Below are 25,823 nucleotides of genomic sequence, written 5' to 3' on the forward strand. Positions count from 1 at the left end.
GTGCGTGCGTGCGTGCGTGCGTGAGTGTGTGTTCAAAAGAAGAAGGAAACTGAACCCAATGACACCAGAATTTCACTTTTTGAGTGAACTATCCCTTTAAGTATGCGCAACACTAGGTGAATCTCAGCGAGCAGCTCTAATAAACTGAATGAAAATGCTCAAAAGAAACCTCCTTCAGATGTCAGTGTCCGGCTATCAGTGTGAAATCCATCAGTGTGGTGAAGAAAAACATTATTCTTTTGAAGACACGTCTGTCTAATGTCTTCATACAGAGCTGAACATCAATACGCCATGGCAACCAGAGGAGAGCCTTTTCAGAGCTCAATGTCAAGGAGGAAAATCGGCTCTTCCGAAAGACAAAATATTCACACCACAGCCCTCAAGATGATGCGGAGGTTATCTGGGAACATCCTGAGGAACTACGGTATCGTTATAATTTAGATGTTTCTGCTGGTGTTGTTCAGACTCAAATGCACATGCTCAGCAGTGAGCAGTTGGGAGTAAACAAATGTGTTGTGTACTAAACAAACGTACTAAAAACACTGATCAGTGAGGCTGATCAGAGAATAAAACTTTAATTTGCTAGGGAGCATAACGATTGAACTCATGGAAAAAGGTCATGTGATCTGATCCGAATTTATCCTGTTCCAGAGTGAAGAGAGTATCAATACCTACCATACAAGCCAGGGGGCAGAGCTGTGATCTGCGGATGCTACAGTTGATCAGGTCTAGGTTTAGGAAAGTTATGCGCTCTATCACACACCCGGCGCAATAAGGTGCAAGACGTGTTTGGCACAATTTGTTGCTGTTTTCAGACCAGTGCAATCCTAATTTCACGTTTTGCGCCATGTTATTTAAATAGCAAATCCATTTGTGCCACTTTGTGGAAAAAAGGTGTGTTAGGGCGCATTGTTGTCACATTGCTATTTTGAGAAACTGAAATAGACCGCAAAATAGAAAGCTGGTCTAAAGTCCAGTGCAGAGCGCATTAGTTATGTGCCTATGTGGGTTCAAAGGCTTAATACACACAGGATGTACATCAATACACAAATATCATTACATATGAAAAAAGATTAAGGTTAAAAATGTTGCTACATATTACATATTTATTATTTACTACATATAAAAACCACTACCTCCATCCCTTCTTAATGTTGGGGGGCTTTTTTCAATTTATTCATGGCAATTTGCATTTTTTTTATGTTATTATTATTAGCAGTATTATTTATTATATGCATATTTAAATTTGTTTTAATACAAATAAGCTTAGATTTGTCCACCTGCTGGGTTTTGGAGACGTCTGCATCACAATATGGGGCATAAGAATAGGATGTGTGTTTGGATATAACTCCCCCACACTTTATTATTATTGTTCGCTTATTAGTATGCTGGAAGATAAAACTGAATTTAGAAATAGTTTTGAAACAAATCTCTATGCTTAACAAACAAAATTAAATATGTAGGCTAATGGATGTCTTTAGTGGAGTGACTTTCCACCGTTTCCTTACTCTACTAAAGTAAAGGAGTAAAATAAAGAGTAAAAAAAGGAAAGAGATAGTAAAGAGGCCGAATGGAGGAGGCACATTCTTTATCCTTGCGCAGATGATCTGTTGAACTGTTTTCTTCTATTCTAGTGAAGCATTCAGTTTTTCCATTCAGTTTTTCCACATACAAAGTCTGCCTTGTAAATAGCAAATGCACCATGGCACGACTCAACTGACTCTTAAAGGGAATGGGAGATGAGACTCTGATTAGTTTAATGCACGTTATTTTCAAAACACACCCATAACTCATTAAGAAAAAAAGCACAACCCTGTTAGACCATGCATGCGCCATGGCTCAGAGCATATTTTCCATCTTTAAAATAGCAAAAGTGGATTAGGACATGCCCTTAATGCTTTTGCGCCATGCACTTTAGACTCTGCGCTTAGATTACTAAAATCAAGTGTCAGCTGACTACTGCATTTAATAAATGACCAGTTATTCCGTCAATGGATTTTGTCTTTGCTGATGGTACGGTGATATTGCAAGACGAAAATGGTAGGATTCATTGGGCTTAAATTGTGAAAGAGCAAGAGCATTTTTACACATGTAATGTCCACCACAGAGTCCAGATATTAACCTTATTAAGAATCTTTGGGATCTACTAAAGAACACTGCAGAAGCACATTAAAATTATGCCACGGCGAATATGTGCAGTAATCAAAGCAAAAATTGGTCTAATGAACTATGAGAGTGTATATAAGTATATGAGTGCCCCATTTTAAAAGTTAATGTTTTCAACTAAATTTTAACTAAATTATAAATATATTTTTTGCTTCTCTTGATTTTTCTTCTTTTTAGTTTTTTTAACTTAATATTTTCCCTAACAAATAAATTTGGGTGTATTATTAAACAGTTATTGTAAGTTATTTAGCTATTTTAGCCCCAGATTTGGCTTCAGTGCTGACTGAACTAATGTATCTGCAAAATATAATATTGTACAGCATTCAATAATATTAATTTAAAATTATAGTATCTATCTATCTGTCTATCTATCTATCTTTAGTGTTGGAAGAGCATGAATACAAATTTCTATTTTTCAAAGCTTTTGCAAAATGCTTAAATTTTCAAGTTTTCCATGACCCGAAGACACTGAAACACTTTGTAAGTGCAGCTGCGCTCGTGGTCACCTCATGGCGTAGAAAATGAGCCGTGCTGTTTAACCCTGTATAACGTACGCTGGCAAGATGTCCATATTTCAACATTATACTGCAAAAAGCCCTGCAGACACACTGTTGTACGATTTGCACACTCCACCAACCTCCATTCCATCTGTCTGCTCTATTAAAGCTCCTGACCAACAAACACACACACACGCAAACAAACACACACGTCACTCCCACATACCTTGAACAGGGGGAAACAGTAGATGTGCAGAGGGAGTGTGTGTGTTAAATCTCTGAGGAGAAAGAAATGGATGCAGTGAGGTGACTGACACTCACCAGACACTCCACCATATGTGGAGCGTCGTCCGTGGCCGATGGCGGGCCAGGGAGAGCCGTCTGCCTTCAGTCCCATCAGCCCTGAAACCGTGTTGGTGGCTGTGACTCCATCTGCTCCACCTGCGCCAACAGGGAAGAGACATTAGGCATGGTGGGCGAAGGAGGAGGAGGAAGGCCAAACCCGAAAAAAAATCTGGAGCTTGGTTTGTGGGGAGTTTTTAATTCCGTTGTGGAGATGTTTTGGGAGCTGTGTCTCTAATTTGTGGAATGGGAATTGGTTTTATAGAGGACATATTGTGCATTTCTGGATCTTTTGTTCCCTGAAGTTCATTCAGAATGTTAGTCAAGGTTTCTTGCACCAGAAATGTGCCATTTAGTTTTATATGAACAATATTTTATGACTTTTGGAGTTTGGCTTATCTGTAAAATGTCAGTAAGACTTTGTGATTAGAAAACAATGTATAAATGTAATAAACATATAGTAAAAAATATGTTCATACCTAAAAGTGATGCACCAAAATGAAAATTCTGGGCTGGATCTGAAAATGTTGGATGCACTTGACTGCAAATCAAAACTGAAACTGCTTTGTGATAATTATTTTAATTTTATTAAATATTATAAATACAATTCATACATTCATTCATTAATTTTCCTTCGGCTTAGCCCCTGATTTATCAGGGGTTGCCACAGAGGAATGAACCACCAACTATTCCAGAATTTTTTTACACAGCGAATGTCCTTCCAACCGCAACCCAGCACTGGGAAAGACCCATACTCTCATTCACACACACTCACACACTACATGCAATTTAGTTTATTCACTTCACTTATAGCGCATGTCTTTGGACAGTAGGGGAAACCGGATCACCCGGAGGAAATCAACACCAACACGGGGAGAACATCCAAACTCCACACAGAAATGCCAACTGGCCCAGTCGGGACTCGAACCAGAGAGTGAGGCGACAATGCTAACCACTGAGCCACCATGCCACCCTTAAAATTCATACAGTAAGATTCATTAAATTAAGCTTAATAGCTTAAATTCGACTGATTTAAAAACACAAACTATTTATTACAGATATTAAAATTGGACCTTCATTGCTATGACAGCACTGTGGCAGTATTGAAAGCAGGAGGAACAAGTATATTTTAAATGTCCTGTAGTATAAGTATACATGTACATAAACAGAAATTACACAGAGCGTAACACTGACCTAATTTGAACTTTGACCATGCTAGTCAATAGCTACGTTTTCATCAACGTATTTTTATGCAAATTTTGCATATGCACATAAAAAACATTGATGGAAACGCCAAGATGCGCATACGTTTTTGAAAATGCGCAATAAAATAGGTACGCGCATAACTGAGTAGGGTAAACTTTTTATTAGAAAAGATGCTCATAAACTACGATAGAAAAATACGTTTACCGAATAAAATGTCAGTATGCTCATTAAAAAAAGGTCATGTGATTTTGTGTTAAGAGATCATGTGATGATAAAAATGTGTGTGACTGGACAAACCAGCAGGCTGAGCATATTGTAAAACATCTGAAATGTTGTTTTGGTCATTCTAAAATGCCATAACCATCTCAGTATTAGTGTTATTATATTACTAATTACCTCCAGAACTGTCAAGAGCGTCTGTGCTCCGCGTCTCACGCCTTCAAACGCCACCACACATTCATTGCATGTCGACATTGTCGTATGTGCGCAAGTAATTTATAAAATAAGTAAAAGATTCCCACAGCTTCTCCTTCTGCAACAAATTCCGTTTTTACTGTTGATATTTGGCACCAGATAATCAGGAAGTGACGATTCTGTTCTCTTTGACTCGTTGGATGGAAATGCTGCTTTACCTCTATTATGTGATAATCCAGCCTGATCTCATGAGAAAACGTAAGTATTTTTTACGTTTTGTCAGTTAAGTGGCTAATTCGTATAAATTCGTACGAATTCAGTCGTACGAAATTGTATGATTTTAAAAAGGAGGTGTGGCTCCTAACCCCACCCCTAAACCCAACCATCAGTGGGGGATGAGCAAATCGTACTAAATTGTACGAATTAGATCGTACGAATTTGCCACTAAATCAAAAAGTTATGAATTGCCGTGAGATTGTGTTGGATAATCCAGTTTTGCACATGAATTTAATTAGCATTTTTGTATGGAAACATAGCTGTTGGTCTTGTGAAATGAATTCATTAATACATGCTATTATTTTTACTGAATACACAAACAAATGCTTTTATATTTTTGTATAATACATTGTCGTAATGTGTGTTACCAACATAGGCTCTAATCAACATTCTAAAAACGTAGCCCTATATACATTTCTGAAGACTCCAAATTATGTAGCCAGACGTACGTATGGCTGCATTCCATCTTTAAAAAACGAATGCTATGGGCCAGTATGACGCCGTTCCTTTTCTTGCTTACCAGCTGATCTCTATTTGAACAGCTTTTCCGCTGTTACCAGTTTGTCCAGTGGCTCGCTGTATACGATGGAGGATTTGAGATGCAGAGCGGCGTTAACCGTGACAATGGTGCTCGAGTTCAGTGAAGAACGGTTGCAGAAAGCAGGTAAAACAAAAACAGAAGCCAAAAAACATAATAAACAAGTAAATGACAGGGGAAGAATGTGGTAAAATCTGAAAACGTAAAAATCAGGTGGCCACGAGGGTTTTTCTTTTTCTGGATTGCTTTTTTAAACACTATCGGTTGGGTTTAGTGAAGGAGGAGGGTGGGGGGATCAGTAGGTCAGTCAGTCAGTTGACAGTGGCCTCCGTTGGATTTACAGCAGGTGTGGATGGCACTCATGAGAGAAATTTGAGATCTGAAACAGGGTACACAGCGGCCTCTGGTGGATTCGAAAAACTAAAACTGTGAAAAAAAACATTTTGCTCCTGGGACATATTTGGCGCTCTCCAGAAATGTATATAGGGGTATGCTTTCACTTATATTGCCTTACCCTAACCCTACCCCTAACTACAAACCTCACAGGAAATACGTGGCACCTTATGGGATGTGAAAAGAGTCCATTATGTATGATTTTTAACATTATAAAGACTTTATAGATTTATTTAGCTGGGAAAGAGATTAAAATTGCATTAAAATATTATGTATTTCCTGAAGATAACACAGTTCTCAACCTTTTTACCCCTTTAAAGGTAATGTTTATAGGCGACACTGACAATTTTAGATCCTATAAAAAGCATAAAAGTGAATCAAAGCATCTTTTGCTATTGTAGTAAATTGAGACAAAGCACATAAGAATGGAATAAAATACTGTATAGAATAAAGCTCCTTTAATAAAGCTGGAATAAAGCTCCTTTAAAGATAGCTAGATGCTGCATAGCACTTAAAGTGGTCTCTCTAAGATTATGATCCAATGAACTACTTTTTATAGTGTGTACTAAATTGAATATATTAGTACATTCACCACTACAACACATTTATTAATGAATTTATTATAGTTACATTGTGGATACGACTATTATAATACATTATCTCATAAATATACTGCAATCATTACCCTAAACTGATATAAATTGAACACAAAATGTCCAAATACCTTCCTGCGCAGCTTTGGCAATGTCCACGATGTTGGTCACATTAGGAGTGAGTTTGGCAAAGAACGGGACGTGAACAGCCTGGCGAACCCAGCGACAGATGTTCCTCACCAGCTCTGGATCCTGCACAAATGGGTCATCAAACCAACAAGCAAACTTAAACAATGACCAAACAGCCATGAGGCAACAAAACAGCACAACATAAGAGAACAGTAAACATCCAAAAAAAGATCACAATGTCGTAACGGTGACTTTTATCATCTGAATCTCGAAAGCTCTAGTCGCCATTTACAAGTCTTCAGAATTACTTCAGAAACTCTTCTGGAATGTGATGTAGGTGAGTAAATAATAAGAATAAACATTGAGTAAACGACTTCATTACATATTTTATTGCACATTTCTAAAGACAGATCATATATATATTTTCTTCTGTCACAAATATACACTTCAGCCTCATGTATACACACAGTTAGACACACGGTTTTTAAAAGAGGAATAAGTTGGTAATAAATAATATGCCTTATTATAAAGTATACAACACTTGAATGCATCTTGAATGGTATTTGCTCTATCTGTTTGCATTATTATATACATTGATAAAAATGCCTCTGTAAAAACCTTTGTCTATATGATAAAATTTGAATTCACCGTTTCCAAATTTAATGAATGAATGCCTTCTTTGCATAATTAAACATTATATTTTATAAAAAGTAATACAAAAATATTTGAAATTCCAAATATAATCAATCAACTAATGTGTAAACTATTAGTTAATTTATTTCTTCTCTTCCCCTGCAGCGTCTTGCTTTAAGTATTTGTCTTGAGACTGTGTGTGTGTGTGTGTGTGTGTGTGTGTGAGGGTGAATGAGCGAGTGATAGATGGAGAAGGGAGCCTGTAGTCGGCGGTGTGAGTGAGAGAGGGATCATAACAGTGTGAACTGCTGTTCCAGGAGGATTCATGCTTTATTAAGCTGCCCTGGTCTGTCAGTCTGCGCTGTTTAGTGGGAGAGACACTGAGGGAGAGAGAGACTGAGGGAGAGAGAGACTGAGAGAGGAGAGAGAGAGAGAGAGAGAGAGAGAGAGAGAGAGAGAGAGAGAGAGAGAGAGAAAGGAAGGAGATTTAGGAAAAGACTGCAAATGTCACACTAATTCTTCTAAAATGTAAAGTTATACTGTAACTGTAACACAGGCAATGATTAACAATTAAAACCAATAAGAAATCACAGGCTAAAATGTGAGACTAAGTTTATAGGAGGTAACTAATTGTAAATCTATAAAAACCTAGAGTATTGTTTGACTGAAAAAAAAAAAAATAAAAATCACAAACAAATATTTATGTATGCACACACGCACACTCACACACACACAAAACAAAGTATATATATAACACATTAAAATATGTATATACATTTTGTAAAAGTCTGCCCACTGCAGCCATATATATATATATATATTAAGTATATATATACATTAAGTATGATTTTTAACATACAGTATATATATATTTATATATATATATATATATATATATATATATATATATATATATATATATATATATACTGTATGTTAAAAATCATACTTAATGGAGTCTTTTCACACTCCAAATGTGCCACATATTTCATGTGAGGGTTGTGGTTAAGGGTAGGGTTAGGGTAAGATAATACAACCCAGGCTCATTCTGAATATATATATATAGGTGAATTGAATAAACTAAATTGGTCATAGTGTATGTGTGTGAATGAATGTGTATGGAATTTCCCAGTGATAGGTTGCAGCTAAAAGGCCATCCACTGGCTAAACATATGATGGATAAGTTGGCGGTTCATTCTGCTGTGGCGACCCCTGATTAATAAAGGGACTAGGCCGAAAAGAAAATGAAAGAATGAAAAAATAACATAAATGATTTGGAATTTGAAACATTGGCCTAGTAGTTCTGACTACTTTTAATTGTCATTTTATGTGTGTTTTGATGAATGAATGATGTTATGTTATTTTTTTTTAAACCCATGTGAACTGTTTACTGTTTAATCTTGACCAGGACACTCTTGTAAAAGAGATTTTTAATCTTAATGTGCTTTTCTTCTGGTAAAATGAAGACTATAATAATAAAAACTTTCCAAATGTAATCTTTTTTTATTAAATCGCATTAAACAATATCAACTATATTTAATATCTAATGTGTTTTACAACTGTATTTATTCTTTCTCATCTCTTTTTTGCCTGCACATCTACAAGTTACAGTTTGGCCATTGCACTCAGTCCCTTTCCTCCAGGCCTAAAATAAAGACACACAACCGCATTAAAGCCTTTATATCCCTATGAAGTAAGACAGACATGGCTTAATTCAAGCAGGGAAGTCTGATGTTAGATCAGTCGGGATGCTTTAAAAGACTGTAAACCCACCATGAAGCTTTCATTCAGTACAGCCTCGGCTCGGCTCTCAGTCCTTCCCGGTCTCTCTTTTCTTTCACAGGAAATAGGTCTCTGTTTTGACATATCCAATAACTGTTGGCATATATTCCCTTGAGCAATGGCTCTGCCCGTCTCTATAAAGAAGTGTGATGTACAAGCTGTATGTGCAAAGCGCAGTTCTAAGGTCACTCCCTGCACAGGAAAAGGTTAGCATTTGATTTTTAAAACCATTAGCCGGAATTGATTTGTAAGAATACAGAAGCCCAAAGAAAAACACATCTCCTCCCGACTATTTCCCTTCCATTTCTAAAGCATGCTGAGTGATTCAGCGCAACACAAAAAACGAAGAGCGCTGTGGGATCCGCTGCGTCCTTGGGTGTGTATTTTACCTGAGATACACATGAAGTCGGGTTATATTTGCACCTAAAAGTATTCAAAATGCATTCGAAAGGCACTGAAAGAGAAGGAAAGCGAAAGGTTAGGCCATTTAAGATGATAAACTCATTCCCGCGCTTTTTTTTTGCTTCTTCATGAAAATATTGGATTTATGCACTCGACCCAGCAGTGAGCACCATCCACAGCAATTTGTCCTGATTTATTCAAGACTTAAACAGGGTATAAACAAGGCTGGAGTGTTAGGTTCAACCTGTCCACTCCGAGCCGTCTGCCAGAGCGCGAGAGGTAATATCTGGGCTCCCGAGAGATGTTTGATAGTGCTGGCGGGCTGCTGAAGAGATTCATTGGTTGATATAGAGAATCCTGAACTCCAGGCTAAAAAAAAAAGTCATAAGAACAAAAGTGGCAAGACAACACTACAAAAAAAAGATAAAGACATAGAGACAGAATTAAAAAACTATGTGCATTTTTAAAATCAATACCGAGCTTGTACTGTATGTTACAAGAAATATTTACATATAAATGTATGAGGGAATGTGTACACCCGTAGTATTCCATCATAAATAAACACCAACCAAGGCCTTACGACTCTTTAAAAACTTCAAGGTAGTGAGTTGGAGGCTGTGAGAGCTAATCTCTTCTAGACAAAATCCTTCTAGGAGCAGCATTGGACACCACTGGTTTGCAGTTACGACCAGTCACATGAGAATAGAATCATCTCTTAATAGGGCCACATATAAAAATGTGAGTAATTTAATACTAGCAAGTTCCTACTCTCGCCATATTAGATGCAGGAGAAATGGCTAGGAAGATCAGAACAACTTTGACAAGGGTCAATTTGTTACAGTAGCTTGGTGACTGGGTCGGAGTGTTACTGAAACAGCAAGACTTGTGGGTTCTTCCCAGGTCAGCAAAGACTAAGGGTTTCCCCAGTTAGCGCGGTTTGTTTGGCATATGTGAATCCAGCAATTGCGCTCGGATCTGCGCCAAAACAATCGGTCCGAGATCGCCTGAATGAGGTGGTCTTGGCTCGATTGAAACAAACTCTGGAGTGGATCGATTGTAGTGAGAAAGCAAAATGATCCGAGCCTGGCTATATCACAGTGTATTATGGATATGTAATAGGCATATATATACGGCTTTATGAAGAGAGAATTATGAGTAGGGCGGGATGTGATTCCTACCGGTAAATGTGCGTTTCATGTCAAATACGAAAGTGAAAGCATGCTAACTATTAATGAGAGCAGTTTATCCATTAGGAAAACTGACCAAACCGCAGTCTTGTTTTATCTGTTATTTCTCTTTATAATGTAAAGCCTATAATGCATAATTCTAGCCAAGGGCTATGTATGAGAAAGTCTTACCTCTGATATATATCTGGTGACGATGTCTGTGGGTGTCACCATTCAAAATTAAAGTGCAGCTTTTCGTTTATATTGTCTTATTGCTCATCGTCATAAATTAAAATAAGGACTCATGACAACTGAGCGAGACTCTGCAAAATAAACCGTAAAACTCTGACTAATGTGAGGAGAGATTACTCGCACGTGACTTGTTTTAGCTCTTTTGGTCTGTTTAGAAACTTTAACATGTGAAAGCGAACCGCACCAAGTACAAAGTGCAACAGTGTAAAAATTTTAATCCCTGTTTCAGAACAAAACAGATGTGAAAGCACCCTAACTACTAACCAGCAACATGGTGTTGGGCAGCCAAGGATCAAGGTCTTGATGCACGAGGACAGTGGAATCTATTTTGCTTGGTTTGAGACAACAGAAGATCTACCACGACACAAATAGAACAAAATACTCAGATGTGTAACTAATCAGAGTGCTTATGATGGAAATTGTCAGTCTGTGAATGCACTGACAATGGGAATGCAAATATTAGAACTAGGTCTTGGAGTACTAAATGACAGTTGACCTACTGGTCATATGAGTCTCGTGTGCACTGTTGTCCTAGGGAAATCTTGCAATTAAGATGTCTTGTAGGCTAATGTCAAACCGGGGGGAGGGTGTGTGATACTCTGGCAAGTCTTCTGCTGGGAACCCTCTGTACAGCCACTCATAAGGACATTAATTTGACCCTGGTTACCTGCGTATACCTAAAGATTGTTGCAGACCTGTTAAACCCCTTACGTTGCAAACATGGTACATTCCAATGAGAGTAAGTAATAAAATTTAGTAGTCCAAATTTTGGTATTAATTACTTGCCCTCATGTTGTTTCAATTACATGAGACCTTCATTCATCTTCAGAACAGAATTTAGATATTTTAGATGAACACAGAGAGCTTTCTGGCCTTCAATAAACAGCAAGGGTTACATTCAAAGTCCAGAAATGGAACCAAAAATGTTGTCAATCCATTCCATGTGACTAGACTTCAATCCTACGAAGCACCAAGAACAGTTTTGTGCAAAAGAATAAAAAATAAAACTGACTTTGATTGTCTATGTCTTCTGCATTAGATTAGGGTGCTATGGCTATGGGCAATACGATGCATCCAGACCAGTTGTGGAAGAGAAGACAAGGGCAAATAGGGCCAGAGATCTCTTGTATTTCCTCTAAAATATTTTAATTTGTGTTCGGAAGATATACAAAGGCATCAGGGGATGACATGAGAGTAAGTAATTCAAGACAGAACTTTCATTTTTGGATGGTCTAACCCTGGAGGTAGTTGCAGACCTGGGACTCTGCATCCCTTCATGACAATAGTGTTTCCCAATAAAACAGGGGTATTTAAGCAGGATAATGTACTCTCCCAAGTACCACACATTGCTTAGTTCAGAAGAACATAATGCAGTGTTTAATGTAATTTGTGTATTTATATAGCGGATTTATTGTGTATGTCCATACACCCAAAGCACTTTATGATCACGAGGGGGTCTCTCCACACCACCACCAGTGTGTAGCATCCACTTGGATGGTGCGACGGCAGCCACAGGACAACTGCACCAGTGCGCTCATCACACACCAGCTATAGGCGGAGTGGAGAAGAACTGATACAGCCAATTCAGTGGATGGGGGTGATTGGGAGGCCATGATGGTTAAGAGCTGATGGAGGGTGTTTGGCCAGGACAAAGTTTAAGGTGTTCCCCTTCAAGGCCTCCAGATTCTTTATACCTTAATCCAGTTTAAAACAGTTTCACCTTGCAAAGGGAGTGTAAGGCTCTGGCCAGTGCTCTTCTAGAAACCCTGGGTCCAGCAATTCATGTGGAAATAACAATGATACATGCAACCTACCTAAAATTGCTGGAGACCAAGTACACCCCATTATGACAGAGGTGTTCCCTGGTTGAAATGGCTTCTTTCAACAGGGTAATGTGATGTGCCATTGATGCGTTGACCAGGGCTTTAAATTCTCCAGATCTAAATTCAACTGAGCATCTGTAGGATGTGCTGGACCACTGCAGCTTCACCTCGCAACTGACAGAACTTGAAGTATCTACTGCTAATATCTTTATGCCAAATCCTAAAGGACAACTTCAGGGATCTGGTACAGTGAATTCTTTGGTGGGTTGGCACTTTTTTGGCAGCACATCTAAGACCAAAATCATATTGGGAAGATGTTCATAATGTTTTGGCTCACTGATGTGTATCTTAGGTTCTGTAACAAGTCCTTAGTTCTTTTTTTTGTCCACCCTAAATCATACAGAACCACCAAATGTCAACTTTTCCACCTATACAAACTATTACCAGTAATAAAAACTACATTTATAAATGTATAACTGTCTTTTCTGTCATGTTTGATTGACACATCTGTGCTAACAACAAATATAATTGCTAAATAAAACAATGGCCCTGATACTTTTAACTGTATTGCATTCAAACTACTATTACAACTTTAAGACTGTCTGTATTCTTACAAATACTCATACTTATATATATTTTATGTAACATAAATCCAGACCTGCCTCTCAGAATTGAAGGGAGAGTGACTGGCGTGTGGCTGGTTGAGCCGTAACTGAGCCCTGTGTCCTGAGGGAATGGTTTTCTACCAGCTGAACGTTGGTAGCATTTGAAGGAAACAACAACAACAGACTTACAGGAAGCAGGACAGGCCTTCCTCCCAAAGGGTCATGGGAAATTGCATTATGCCTGCCTCAGTACGAGGCACAGGGGTCGTGGCCCGCAGCCAGACACCAGCCACCAAACAGATGCTGCCTGTAAGAACTCTGCACTCGCACCAGAGACCGCTGCTCCCTCCGAGGGCTTCTCGTGACAGCTTATTACAGGCCAGATGGGGGTGAGAGCCGCTGTCTGTGGGCCAGGGAGTCTGGAGCAGGGACGCTTTTTCCCTCTAAGCAGTTTGCTGTACACAGTATTACACGCTTTGATGGAGAGAGAGCGCACCTGTGTAGCTGGACTGCTTTCGGCAGAGAGTCTGTGACCCGTTGCTACACGCTTCACATAGAGAAAGTGGGAGCATTTCCCTCGTATATGTAAGACTAAGAACAGACACGGACTAACTCCAGAGTGTATTTTGTGTGCCAAATAAAAAAGAAAAATGTCTGGAATACTTCAATATGAAACAGAAGTTGTGATAGTGACAGTCTTCTCGTCAGTGTCTTAAAATATCTCAAACATCTCAAGACAAATAGAAGGGTGAGACTTGTGATCCACTGGGAATTGACTGGATGATTTCAGCAGTGGAAGACCACAACAGGTGATACTTGTGTCAGAACAGAATAAGAAAATGCAGCTACAGTTCGCACAGGCTTGCCAAAATTGAACAACACGAGATTGGCATTAGGTTGCCCCAATTCCTGTAGTGACATTTGGAGAGCAGGTTTAGAATTTGGTTTAAATGGCATGAAAGCGTCGATTCATCCTGGGGGATATTTTCTTGGCTCACTAGTTTGGCTCCATCAGTAAGAATCAAGCATCATAGCACAGCCTACCAATGTGTTGCTGCTGACTATGTCCACACTTTTATTCTAACAGTATAGACCATTTCAATGTGGTCACGTCATTAGCCCATGAACATTTCCTGCTTGTTATCAAGCTATTTCATAACTGTAACAAGATTCAATTCAATCATAACTTAATGTTTAAACAACTATCATAACATTATTTATAAACGTGTGTCTCTTTTTGGATTCTTGGAAGGTATAGAAATTAAAAACGTAAAACCGGAAATACATTGGGACCACTGTTTTTATTTACATCCCTCAAAATGGTCTATACCAATCTTGACTTCTAGCAGGGTAACGCGTGATGTCACAAAGTTCGTATAATGCCAAACTAGTTTCTAGAACATGACATTAAGGTCACTACAATCAAATAGTCTGCATTCACCAGATCTCAATCTGTATGATCACCTTTGGGATGTGGTGAAATTGGAGACTTTCATTATTTAAGGCCCTGGTATGAAGTTCTTTTCTTTTCATTCTTCGCTTTGATGGCAAAACAAAGTATAAGCTGCTCGCATAGACCCCTAAACACAAATAGGGCGCCCCAATGGTAGCCAAATGTTGTTAAGTCAAAACAAATTCACCCAAAAAGTTTGCCCACCAAAGCCTTGGTGAGCAGTTTCGAACTGCCAAAACAAACTCCAAACGAACTTCATTTCAGACAGATTTTGTTCGAAATGATGTTGTTTCAGTTCATTCTTCGTTTTCGTTTACAGAATTTTAATGCTCAGACAACAAATCTGAGGCAACTTAACGATGCTGCAAAACTGATGCTGAAATGTTCCTCCAAATTGAAAACCCTGTCATATTTTCCCCAACCTCTGCTTGTTCCAGATCTGTTTGAGTTGCTTCTGTTGAAACACAAAATTTTCTATAAAATATAGCCAATGACTTCCATGGCAATATTCTTTCCTACTATCGACGTCTGTATGTACACTACCGGTCAAAAGTTTGGGGTCAGTTTTTTTTTTAATTATTAATAAAAAAAAAATTATTTAAATAAAATTATTCTGTTCATCAAATTAAATGTAAAAAAGGTTAAATTGTTAAATACTTATTGAGTACAACAACAACAACAACAACAATAATAATAATAATAATAATATTAACAACAATAATAACAATTAATATTAGAGTGATTTCTGAAGGATCATGCGACTCTGAAGATTGGAGTAATGAGGCTGAAAATTAATCATTAAAATCACTGGAATAACTTATTAAATTAAATTATGAACTACTTTTGAACAGTTATTTTTTAGCGCAATAACATTTCACAATTTTACAATTTGTACTGTATTTTTGACGAAATAAATGCATCCTTGGTAAGCAGGAGAAGCTTATTTTAAAACATTTAAAAACCGGTAGTGTATGTTTCCATCCAAAAATGTAAACTAGATTTATGGACAAAAAATGGAATATCACATTAAACAAGTGAATAAATAAGTCACTTCCTAAAAAACTGCCACCAAGTATTAAAAAGAATAACGACGTTTGCTGCGGAAGGAGTAATCACTGTGGGCCTTTTTTCTTATACAAAATGTACTTGTGCCTCAGAAGACGAAGATGAAATGGAATGAATGCGCGCTGCTTTTCGAAGTGTGAAGTCTTAAGAGGCAATAATACTAAACCACTTTGATGACAGGCTTTGGCTAAGGGATTTCAGAATGACCAAAACAACATTTCACAGGTTGTTCTTGATAGGTCCACTGTTTTGTCTATCATTACCATCCCATTGTGCCTATTGTTGTTATTACATGATCTGTTAAAACTAAATGACATGACTTTATTGATGCACATGCTGGAATTTATTCGGTAAATATCTTTCTTTTGTCATGCATGTGCATTTTCTCTTATCAGATAAAAAACTCATCCTACTTAGTGGTGCACATACGTTTGTTTATGCCATTTTTCAATATTTATGCATATACTGCCATTTCCATTAGGCGTTCATATGCATATATCCAAAATTCACATTAAAATAGGTGAAGGGAAACATAGCCAATGGCTAGTTTTCCAAGATCCTTCAAAATATCTTCTTACTTGTTCACTATCCTACTTGACATAAAAGTTTGGAACGACTTGAGAGTGATTGAATTTTTAGTTTTTGTGTAAACTATCTCTATCATGTCATCCAAAATTTCCTAGGAACATTTCCAGCACCTTGTTGAATCTATGCCATGAAGACTAAAGCCAGTTCTGCAATGTATCCTTCTATTGCTTTACTAATGAATTTCACTTAGTAGCACACATGCTCCTTGCAGAAAAAAAAGTAGATGTCAAGCTCTAGTAGAGGTGCTTTCCATAAGGCTGCAAGCGCAGCGGACCAACCGCAGTAGTCGTGAGTGTTTTAAAAAGGCTGCATGCCTCGCAGACGGAGGGGGCGAGAAGAGCTTTCAGAAGCACTGAAGAGCATTCAGAGATGAAAATCGACTTGTGAGCTTCAATAAGGGCTGAGTGAATTGCACGGTGACTCTGGCAGCACTGATTTGGCAGGTGGCTGCATGGCTAAGGGTATGGGGGGAGGCCTTGTATGAAATTAAAGTAGGGGGAATGCTGGATTCTTTATATATTTTCTGTGCCGTCACTGCAGGGCAGGTTAAGCAGGGAACGGGAGCGCCTGTGCAGCTGGTGGAGAGAAAGAGAGATGGAAAGCGGTCTGAAGCCCCTCAGGCTATGAAGAGAGGGGGCAAAGGGGCCGAGGAAAGGAATGCAGGAATAATAGCAGCTTTACACCTGAAATTTTAATTTTGCAGCACAAGGTCACGGAAGGTGGGCACTCTCGTTAAGGGCTGCGGGGTCTCGCAGGAGGCATGATGGAAGTCGGGTGTCATTCGGCCCCGTTTGGCAGGCTCAAAATAGCTCTGGGAATGAGAGCCGGTTTTAATTTGCGAAGCTGGGGAACTGTGTTGCAGGAAGAAGGTGAAAAAAGATGAGATCCCGAAGGATGCTGAGTCAAAGCTGAGTGAGAACTCTGTGACCCCTGAGGTCTTTCACTCACACATCGTTTCCTGTGATCACAAAGCACTGAGAATTAATTCTGTACACCAATTTTTAATTACTGACTAAAATATCAATGGAGCAATTATGATTAAACAAAACACATGCATTATGATAATATTTTAAGTGCATGTGTTTAAATAACAATAATAATATTATACTCTTACTATTACTACTATCAAAACTACTACTATTAATAAGTAAATAAATAAATAAATACATACATACATACATACATACATACATACATACATACATACATACATACATACATACATACATACATACATACATACATACATACATACATACATACATAAATAAATAAATAAATAAATAAATAAATAAATAAATAAACAAAAACATAAATACCATATATTTAGGTTACTTTGAATGTGGCATGATTGTTGGTGCCAGACAGGCTGGTCTGAGTATTTCAGAAACTGCTGATCTACTGGGATTTTCATGCACAACCATCTCTAGGGTTTACAGAGAATGGTCTGAAAAAGAGAAAATATCCAGTGAGCGGCAGTTCTGTGGGCACAAATGCCTTGTTGATGCTAGAGGTCAGTGGAGAACAGCAAGACTGGTTCCAGCAGATAGAAAGACATCAGTAACTCAAATAACCAGTATGCAGAAGAGCACAAACAGTAGAATGAAACAAATTAACATACTGTATAAAGAAACTTAGGTGTAACATATGCACTGCTGAGCATCAAAGACAGCGAAACTGCCTTTGTTAGCATATGAGGCTACGCACCGGGGTGCGGAAGACACAGAGTAAAAGCCATTCTCCCAGATCAACAGTTACCTTTCCTTAATATACCCTGAGCAAAGCATTGTCAAACATGAGTGAAAAACAACCCCCAAAACCAGCTGGACATGAAAGAAAAGTTGAGGAGTTAAAATGGGGGAGAAGAACATTAACATACTCTCCTCAGGCCATCACTCAACAATAGTAAATATGTTGTGTATTGAAATACAATCAATCAAAGTCTCTGTTAATTTCATCCCTACAACGCTGAAGTCATAAACTGTCAAATGACAGCAAACATAACAAAGTTATATGAAGGAAGATCACAATTAGATTAATTGTGGACACTCTCAGAAATAAAGGTACTGGGGCAGTACTTGTTCTAAAGATACATATTTGTCCCTGAAGGGTCCATAATGGTACCTCAAAGATACTTTTTAGACACATTTGGGCACCAAAATGCACCTTTGAGGTACCACTGTGGACTCTTTGGGTACAAATATGTAACTTTTGAAAAGGTACTGCCCCAGTGACAGCTCCTGTACCTTTATTTCTGAGAGTGTATAGTGAAAAGCACATGGTTACTGGAAGCAAATGGCAGAGATGTGTACTGTATTGGAGCTGTGATGAACTCTGCCATGCCAGGAAGACCCATCCCATGCTTGGAATCACTCAGTAGTCCTTCATTAGCATAGAAGTAATAGCATACAATATTTTCTCAGCTTACAATCTCTAAACGCACAACACGTCTAACCTTGAGGCAGATGGGCTACAGCAGCAGAAGACCCCACCGGGTGCCACTCCTGTCAGCTAAGAATTGGAAACTGAGACTAGAATTTGAACAGGCTCACCAAAATTGGACAATAGATGTTTGGAAAAATGTTGTCTGGTGAGTTTCGATTTCTGCTGCCACATTAATAATTTTTATCATGAATGTGTGTTAATTATATCTGATATACAATATTTTTTAAGATTATGAATATGATGAAAACAAAAACAAAACTATAATATTGTGGCCATGAAATAACCCTTTACTCATATAATTTCTAAATTTGTTTCCACATCCATTAATACTCTAGAACAGTGTTTCCCAACCCTGTTCCTGAAGGCACACCAACAGTACACATTTTCAACCTCTCCCTAATCAAACACACCTGAATCAACTCAGTAGAACATTAGAAAAGACCCCAAAACCTGGCACGAATGGGTCAGATAAGGGAGACATACAAAATATGTACTGTGGTGTCTCCAGGAACAGGGTTGGGAAACACTGCTATAGAAATTACTTCAAAAGAAGGTTTAAAACCAAATCTAGCACACAGTATACAGTAAGCTACAGTATTTCAGACACAGCAAACGACTTCATTTAATGCTCACGATGATATTCAAGAACATTTAGTATGTTAAACTGTTTCATGAATAAAACATTTTTTTTTTTCCAGAAAAGCTGTTTAGCGAATTCTCCCCTTAATGTTTAAAGCATTAATCAACAGTAAACTGGAATTACAAGCATTAATGTTTAACATATGTAAACAAAAACATCTCTAATATGCTGCGAGTTAAATGTTAAACAGCTCTGAGGAAATAGGGACCGTTTCGGCGCAAAACAAACCGAAATGAGAGCAATCGAGAGACAATATTAACATCCCATTAAAATCAAATCGTATCTCTTTTCATGCAGTCGGAAACAATGCCGAATTAATGTTATTTTCCATCTACTTTTTCCACAGGCAAGGAGAGTAGACGAGGTGCCAAACGGAGTGATTAAATGATATTGCGTCTCTTTAGTTCTCTTGGCAGATACCTGCCCTCGGGCTTTGATTAGCTCTTTGTCTTACAGGGGGAAAATCTACAGCAAGCCGAATGGATATGACTGTGAATTTACAGCCACGTCGGAGGGAAATAACTCTGTCTTTGTTTGGATGGAAAAGCTGGTTTATTTCCTGCGGTTTAGCACACAGTCAGGTGAACAGAATGAAGAGGCGTGCATTTATTCAGGCCTGATACGAGGGAAGAGTAACTGTAAATACGCGAGGTCACGTTCATCACCTCTGGGTTTAATTCATGTGACAGACCTTCACAGCAGGATTGTGACTCTAAAGAGGACATTTAAAGCTGGTGAAACTCACACACAGGTTAAAAAAAACACAGAGTGATTATATTCAGAGAAAATTTTGTTACTTTGATGTGTGTCATGGAAAATTCAGCCAGGGTTTAAGCAGTTCTGGGGTTGTTTTTACATTTGTATATTTTTGGTTAATTTGAGACTAAATTTAATTGACAAGTATATTGGATAATAGTGTTGTTGTTATTATTATTAAGGTGTTTATGGTGCAGTTTGACTCATAGTTTCATGGCTAGCAGCTTAGCAATACATAGATATATACATACATGCATACAGTGATAAAGTGTTTGCCTACGAACTGATTTCTTTTTTGCAATTTTCCCTCTTTAAGCTTCAGTTTATCAAACAAGATTAAATATTAGTCAAAAATAACACAAGTAAACTCCTGCAGTTTTTAAATGAACGTTTTTATTATTCAATTTTATTATTAAAGTTTGTCAATGTGAAGCGAACAGATCCAAAGCACACCAGCAAATCTATTTCTGAATGGCTGAAGAAAAACAAAATGAAGACTTTGGAGTGGCCTAGTCAAAGTCCTGACCTGAATCCAATTAAGATGCTGTGGTATAATGTTATTTAGGCGGTTCTTGCTCGAAAAGCCTCCAATGTTGCTGAATTCCAACAGTTCTGCATAGATGAGTGGGCCAAAATTAGTTTTAGGGGACAAATACTTTTTCATAGAGGGCTATGTAGTTTTGTTTTTTTTAACTTAATAATAAAAACCTTTATTTCAAAACTGCATGATGTGTTAACTTGTGTTATTTTGACTATGGGCGCACGTCCATTATGAAACACTCATGAGGGCAGGGGACATTAATTTGGACATCTATGTGGATATATTCTAATAGTTCATGCAAAGAGAGACTTTCACTTCACTCATAGTTTGTGAATAAATAGACTTTTCTGTAGTAGTTACAGAGGCAATCATGAGGTTGTTTTTGCGCCGAGTTTGACATAATCAATCAGAGAACAGGATGATGTGCATTACTTTGATCGTTTTAATAGCATAATGATAATGAAATCCAAAAATTATAGTATAATACTGAGAGTTAATTTTAAGCTCGCGGCCAACCTGCAGGATCGCTGAGAATTCTTTAAATCACCATAATACAATGACTTGCCTAATTACCCTAACTTAATTACCTAGTTAGATTAGATTAGATTAGATTCAACTTTATTGTCATTACACATGTACAAGTACAAGGCAACGAAATGCAGTTTAGGTCTAACCAGCCGTGCAATAGCAGCAAGTGCAGGATACAGGTATAAGTTATAAAGTGCAGTTATAGAAAAATTATGGTAATATTTACAGATGGATGTACTATCAACATTCTATACAGGTTGTATTAGCTATGAACAGATTTACAATAAATGAATATATGTACAGGATACTATTAATAGCAGAAGTGTGCAGATAGATAAACATAATTACAAATGTCCATGTGCAGTGGGTATGTACAGTTCAAATAAATGAATCAGTGCAATGAATATGTGCAAACATTAAATGTGCAAATGTTAAATAGTGCAGTGATTGTGAGGAGTATAAGTTAGAGGAGTGTGGGGGGTGTATTGGGGGAGGGGGGCAAAAGAGTCAGTGAGGGGCAGAGTTCAAAGCCTTTAAACTCTGTTTAAAGCCTTTAAATGTCACTTTAAGCTGAATATAGTATCTTAAATAAATATTATTTAAAAAAAATATCTAGTAAAATATTATTTAAAGATTATTTAAAGATCAAAGATAAAATAAATCAGTTATTAGAAATGAGTTATTAAAACTCTTCTCTCCGTTAAACAAAAATTGGGGAAAAAATATGGGGGGGGGGGGGGTAAATAATTCAGGAGGGATAATAATTCTGACTTTAACTGTTTATATACAATATTGTCATGTTACATTTAGACTTTCTTCAAAAAACAGAGGAAAAAAAGGAGATGATATCCAAACAAAGCTTAGAATATAACAGAATAAAGTTCTCTCTAAGGTGTGGAGATGTAATGTTTTTCTATCAAGTGCGTCAGTTGACAGGATGCTATTCCACTTTCACAGTTGCTGAGGGTGTAATCATAAGCAAAACTATAAACAAGAGGCTGTTTTCTTTTTTTTTTCCTTTTTTTTTAACAGGCACCATACCCTGGTGTGAAACCCCAAAAATTACGACAACAATAACAACAAAATCCCATCCTTATCTCAATGGGCCAACAACACAAATGCTGCAATTGATTTGAATAATGGAGTCATAAATTTATAATGACAATCGCTTCTGAACCGCAAAAGGGATTGTTTGTGGATTATTAAATTTGGCTAATTCTTCAGTTGGATGTGGTGTGATGGAAAAGTGTTGTTAAAATGCTTTGACGGAATCAATGTTACGGTAAAGTGGAGAGGCACTGATGCAGGTTTCAGAGACCTGACAGCGTCTCATCAGCCGTTCAGAAGAGCTGAAATGCGCTGTGATTCGGAACGGTACACATAAGGACAAGCGTGTGATCGCGTATGAATCTGTACCTTATTAAAGAGGCGAAATCTAAATATGCTTCACTGGAAAATCAATGGAGGTAAACTTTACAAAACTATACACTGACATGTGCAGGCTGTGCTGTACACTCTAAATAATGCGGAGTTATTTCAACCCCAATTTGGGCAAAAATATAAATTTGTAAAAATGATTAAGTGAACTTAATCAATTTGTGTTGGGAAAACATAAAGGATTTGTGTGAAATCCAGCATTTTTACAGTGTATAGTGAATACAGTACCACTGCTTCCTATACGCAGAGTACACAGGTTGCGTAGGGCCCCAACTCTGGAGGGGGGCACCATCTTGATTGCTCAAAAAAGAAATTAAGATTTATTTAGTAAAATTAACATAAACTGAGTGTAAATAATATATATATTGATAATATGTTGTTAAACACATTTTTAAAAAATCATTTCATGAAGAACACAAAAAAAAAGTGATGTAATTTTTTTCTTTGTACGCGCATAAGTGCGTACATGCTGCGCGGCCAAGAGCTTTATGCCCGGGAAAAGACAACAGCAGTCTGGAGCTGAAAAAAGGAATAAAAATACAAGATGAATCCCATGCATCACTTTCAGGAACTTATGTCCATGAATCTGGAAAACATTATATTTTTTTCTTAAGTAAATTAGTGAGGCTAATGATTAAACTTTGCCACAACTGCACCAAATCTGCCTTATTTGTTGTTGTTTACGTTCAGTTTCTTGCTTTGCTGCTATGCATTGTGCTTTAAACTATGATAGGAAATGTATTATGACTTTCGCGATTGCCCTCTTCCCCATGTTGCTGATAATTACACAAACTCAATTATTATTATTATTATTATGGTTAACTTGTGCAATACTTTACAATTCTGTTTTCACATGCACTGCACAATTATTTCACTGTATGTATTATTTATTATTATTATTATATTATATTATATTATATTATATTATATTATATTATATTATATTATATTATATTATATTATATTATATTATATTACAATTCTTTGCAGTTATCATTGTTTATTGTTTTATCTATTTCTACATTTTTTATTGCTGCTGTTCTTTCTGAGAGCTGCCAAGTTAACTAAATTTCATTGTATCACTGCAATGACAATACAGTCTCTTTAGTTTTTACATCGGTGCATTGGTATTTCTAATAGACCGTTTTTTCATTTTGGTACATTACAATATGAAATAACAAAACTGACTAATATTCTGTTATTTCTGAAAGATCAATAATATAAAATGAGTCAAATTACTGTAAGCCACAGGCCAAAAACCATTTTTATTGCTTGAATTCATTAATGATTTTTTTTCTTTAATGTTAACAAAGTTTTGTTTAAAAATCATTCATTCTTAAAAACCGCAAATGTCTTTGAATTATACTGACAGCAAGGGTCAGTTTTTGTCACCATAGATTATAGTGCAAGTTAAATACACATTTTGTTGTAGTTTAGACACATTATGAAGAGAGCTTGACTAGCCCATTGTTTTATTGGTATGTCATGAGTTTTTCCTTAAATGACTAATTTCTTTTGCATTGTACATGGAGGTTTAATGCTGAAATCTGTCACAAAAGAAGATGAGGTGCCCTGATCCAGCACTGCTCCAGAGACAATAGCAGCTGCACAGATACAGACACAGGATGCAGCACTGAGGACCGTCCATCTCTTCAGGTACAGAGAGAGTTTTATTCCTTACCTTTTGTAATGTATACTATTGTTTTATAATGTAAATATTTGAATGTTTAAGTATAATTTAGAGTGTTTTTATGCATATTTATGTATATAAAATAAATAAATACATGTTTAAATACATATGTTTGTGTGTTTTTGTTCCTCTGTGGAGGCACCACAGTAAAATTTTAACATAGTTTTTCACAAAATTTTCACCCTTTTGGCCAGCAGCGGCCCTGAGTGTAAACAATATATATAGTGAATATGTGGGCAGCTCACTAAGTTTTAGAAGAGACCATGTGTGTTCTGTCAGATCCACAGCACACGTCTACTAGATCCGGAAAATAGAACAAAAACAGCACCAAACTGTGTGTGCCGCATCTTTCCCAGCAGGCCTCGTGCTCACGGTTTCCTCACATGTCTTTTCTCCCTGCTGAGTGACAGCAGATTTCAAATACCTCAGGGTACCAAACATCATCTGCCATCATAATCAACATTTAGAGATGGACCGAAAAAAAAAAAATTAACACAAACAATTTATACAATAGCAAAACAGGGTTGCTGGTCGTGTATAATGCTAATAGCATTATTTTTAGACATGACACATCTGATTGCTAACACCACAGTTAATGTAGTTCCCTGAATTGCATGCACTGCATTTTCTGACAAACAGATATGTAATTGTTTGTGCTTTTTTGCATATTACCGTTCAAGTATTGTATACTATAGCTGTCTTTGAATGTAAAAGGTCTGTAAAACTCTGACCATCTCCGTGTCCTTCCTGCGTGTTGATGTTCCAGCGCCTGTAGAGATTGTTTTTGTAAATAAATACTTGTTTTTTGGATAATTCCTGTGATCCGTGCGTGTGTTGAGTGAGCCATCGTGACATGAGCTTGAAGCACATCCATGAGGCTCATGGTGTTTTTAGTGTGTGTGCTTCGCTATACCAAAACACATGAACTTAATCTCTAAGGGAGCCATGAGAGCCGTAATTGAGCATTGCGCTGATTTATGTGATAAAAACTGTGGGAAATAATCATGTGCTTGCAGAATATAGGTTTATATGGTCTGATTAATGGCAGCAGCTGTAAAGTAAAATGTTATAAGTTTCCTTAAAATATACTTTTTGTTAAACTATTTGTGTCTAAGTGTTGTTAAATCGAGTAAGGTTCATGATCTTAGTTAATTAGGCATGCTTTCTGATTGCTAAAGTGCATTTATACCATTAAAATAAACTTCAGGAAATAAATAAAAGAAAAAAAAACATGAACTACATTGCCACTAAAAAGGCTGGATAATTAAAACAGTCTGGATCATTTAAAAAAAAGGCTGGATAAGTGTTTAAATTGCAACTTCTATATTAATGTAATTGTGTTTTTTCACTGTTAATACTTGGTTTATGTATTGCTTTAAAGTTATTTAAACAGATAAATTAAAATATATAAAAAAATACAAACTTTTACTTTAAAATTATTTTACTGTGTGACTTTAAAATGT

At 37.1% G+C, this 25,823-nt stretch overlaps 1 protein-coding gene across 1 annotated transcript in view; it reads right to left on the reverse strand.

The window, feature by feature from the left end:
* The window catches only part of dpyda.1 (dihydropyrimidine dehydrogenase a, tandem duplicate 1), a 394,532-nt gene that overhangs the window by 101,410 nt on the left and 267,299 nt on the right, over positions 1-25,823 (reverse strand). The window contains exons 17-18 of the mRNA XM_056450967.1: positions 6,557-6,677; positions 2,985-3,104 (exon numbers count right to left, since the gene is read on the reverse strand). Of these exons, the coding sequence (XP_056306942.1) occupies positions 2,985-3,104; positions 6,557-6,677 (241 nt within the window). The remainder of the gene's footprint in view (positions 1-2,984; positions 3,105-6,556; positions 6,678-25,823) is intronic.

Source organism: Danio aesculapii, chromosome 24 (assembly GCF_903798145.1).
Source record: "Danio aesculapii chromosome 24, fDanAes4.1, whole genome shotgun sequence".
Lineage (NCBI taxonomy): Eukaryota > Metazoa > Chordata > Actinopteri > Cypriniformes > Danionidae > Danio > Danio aesculapii.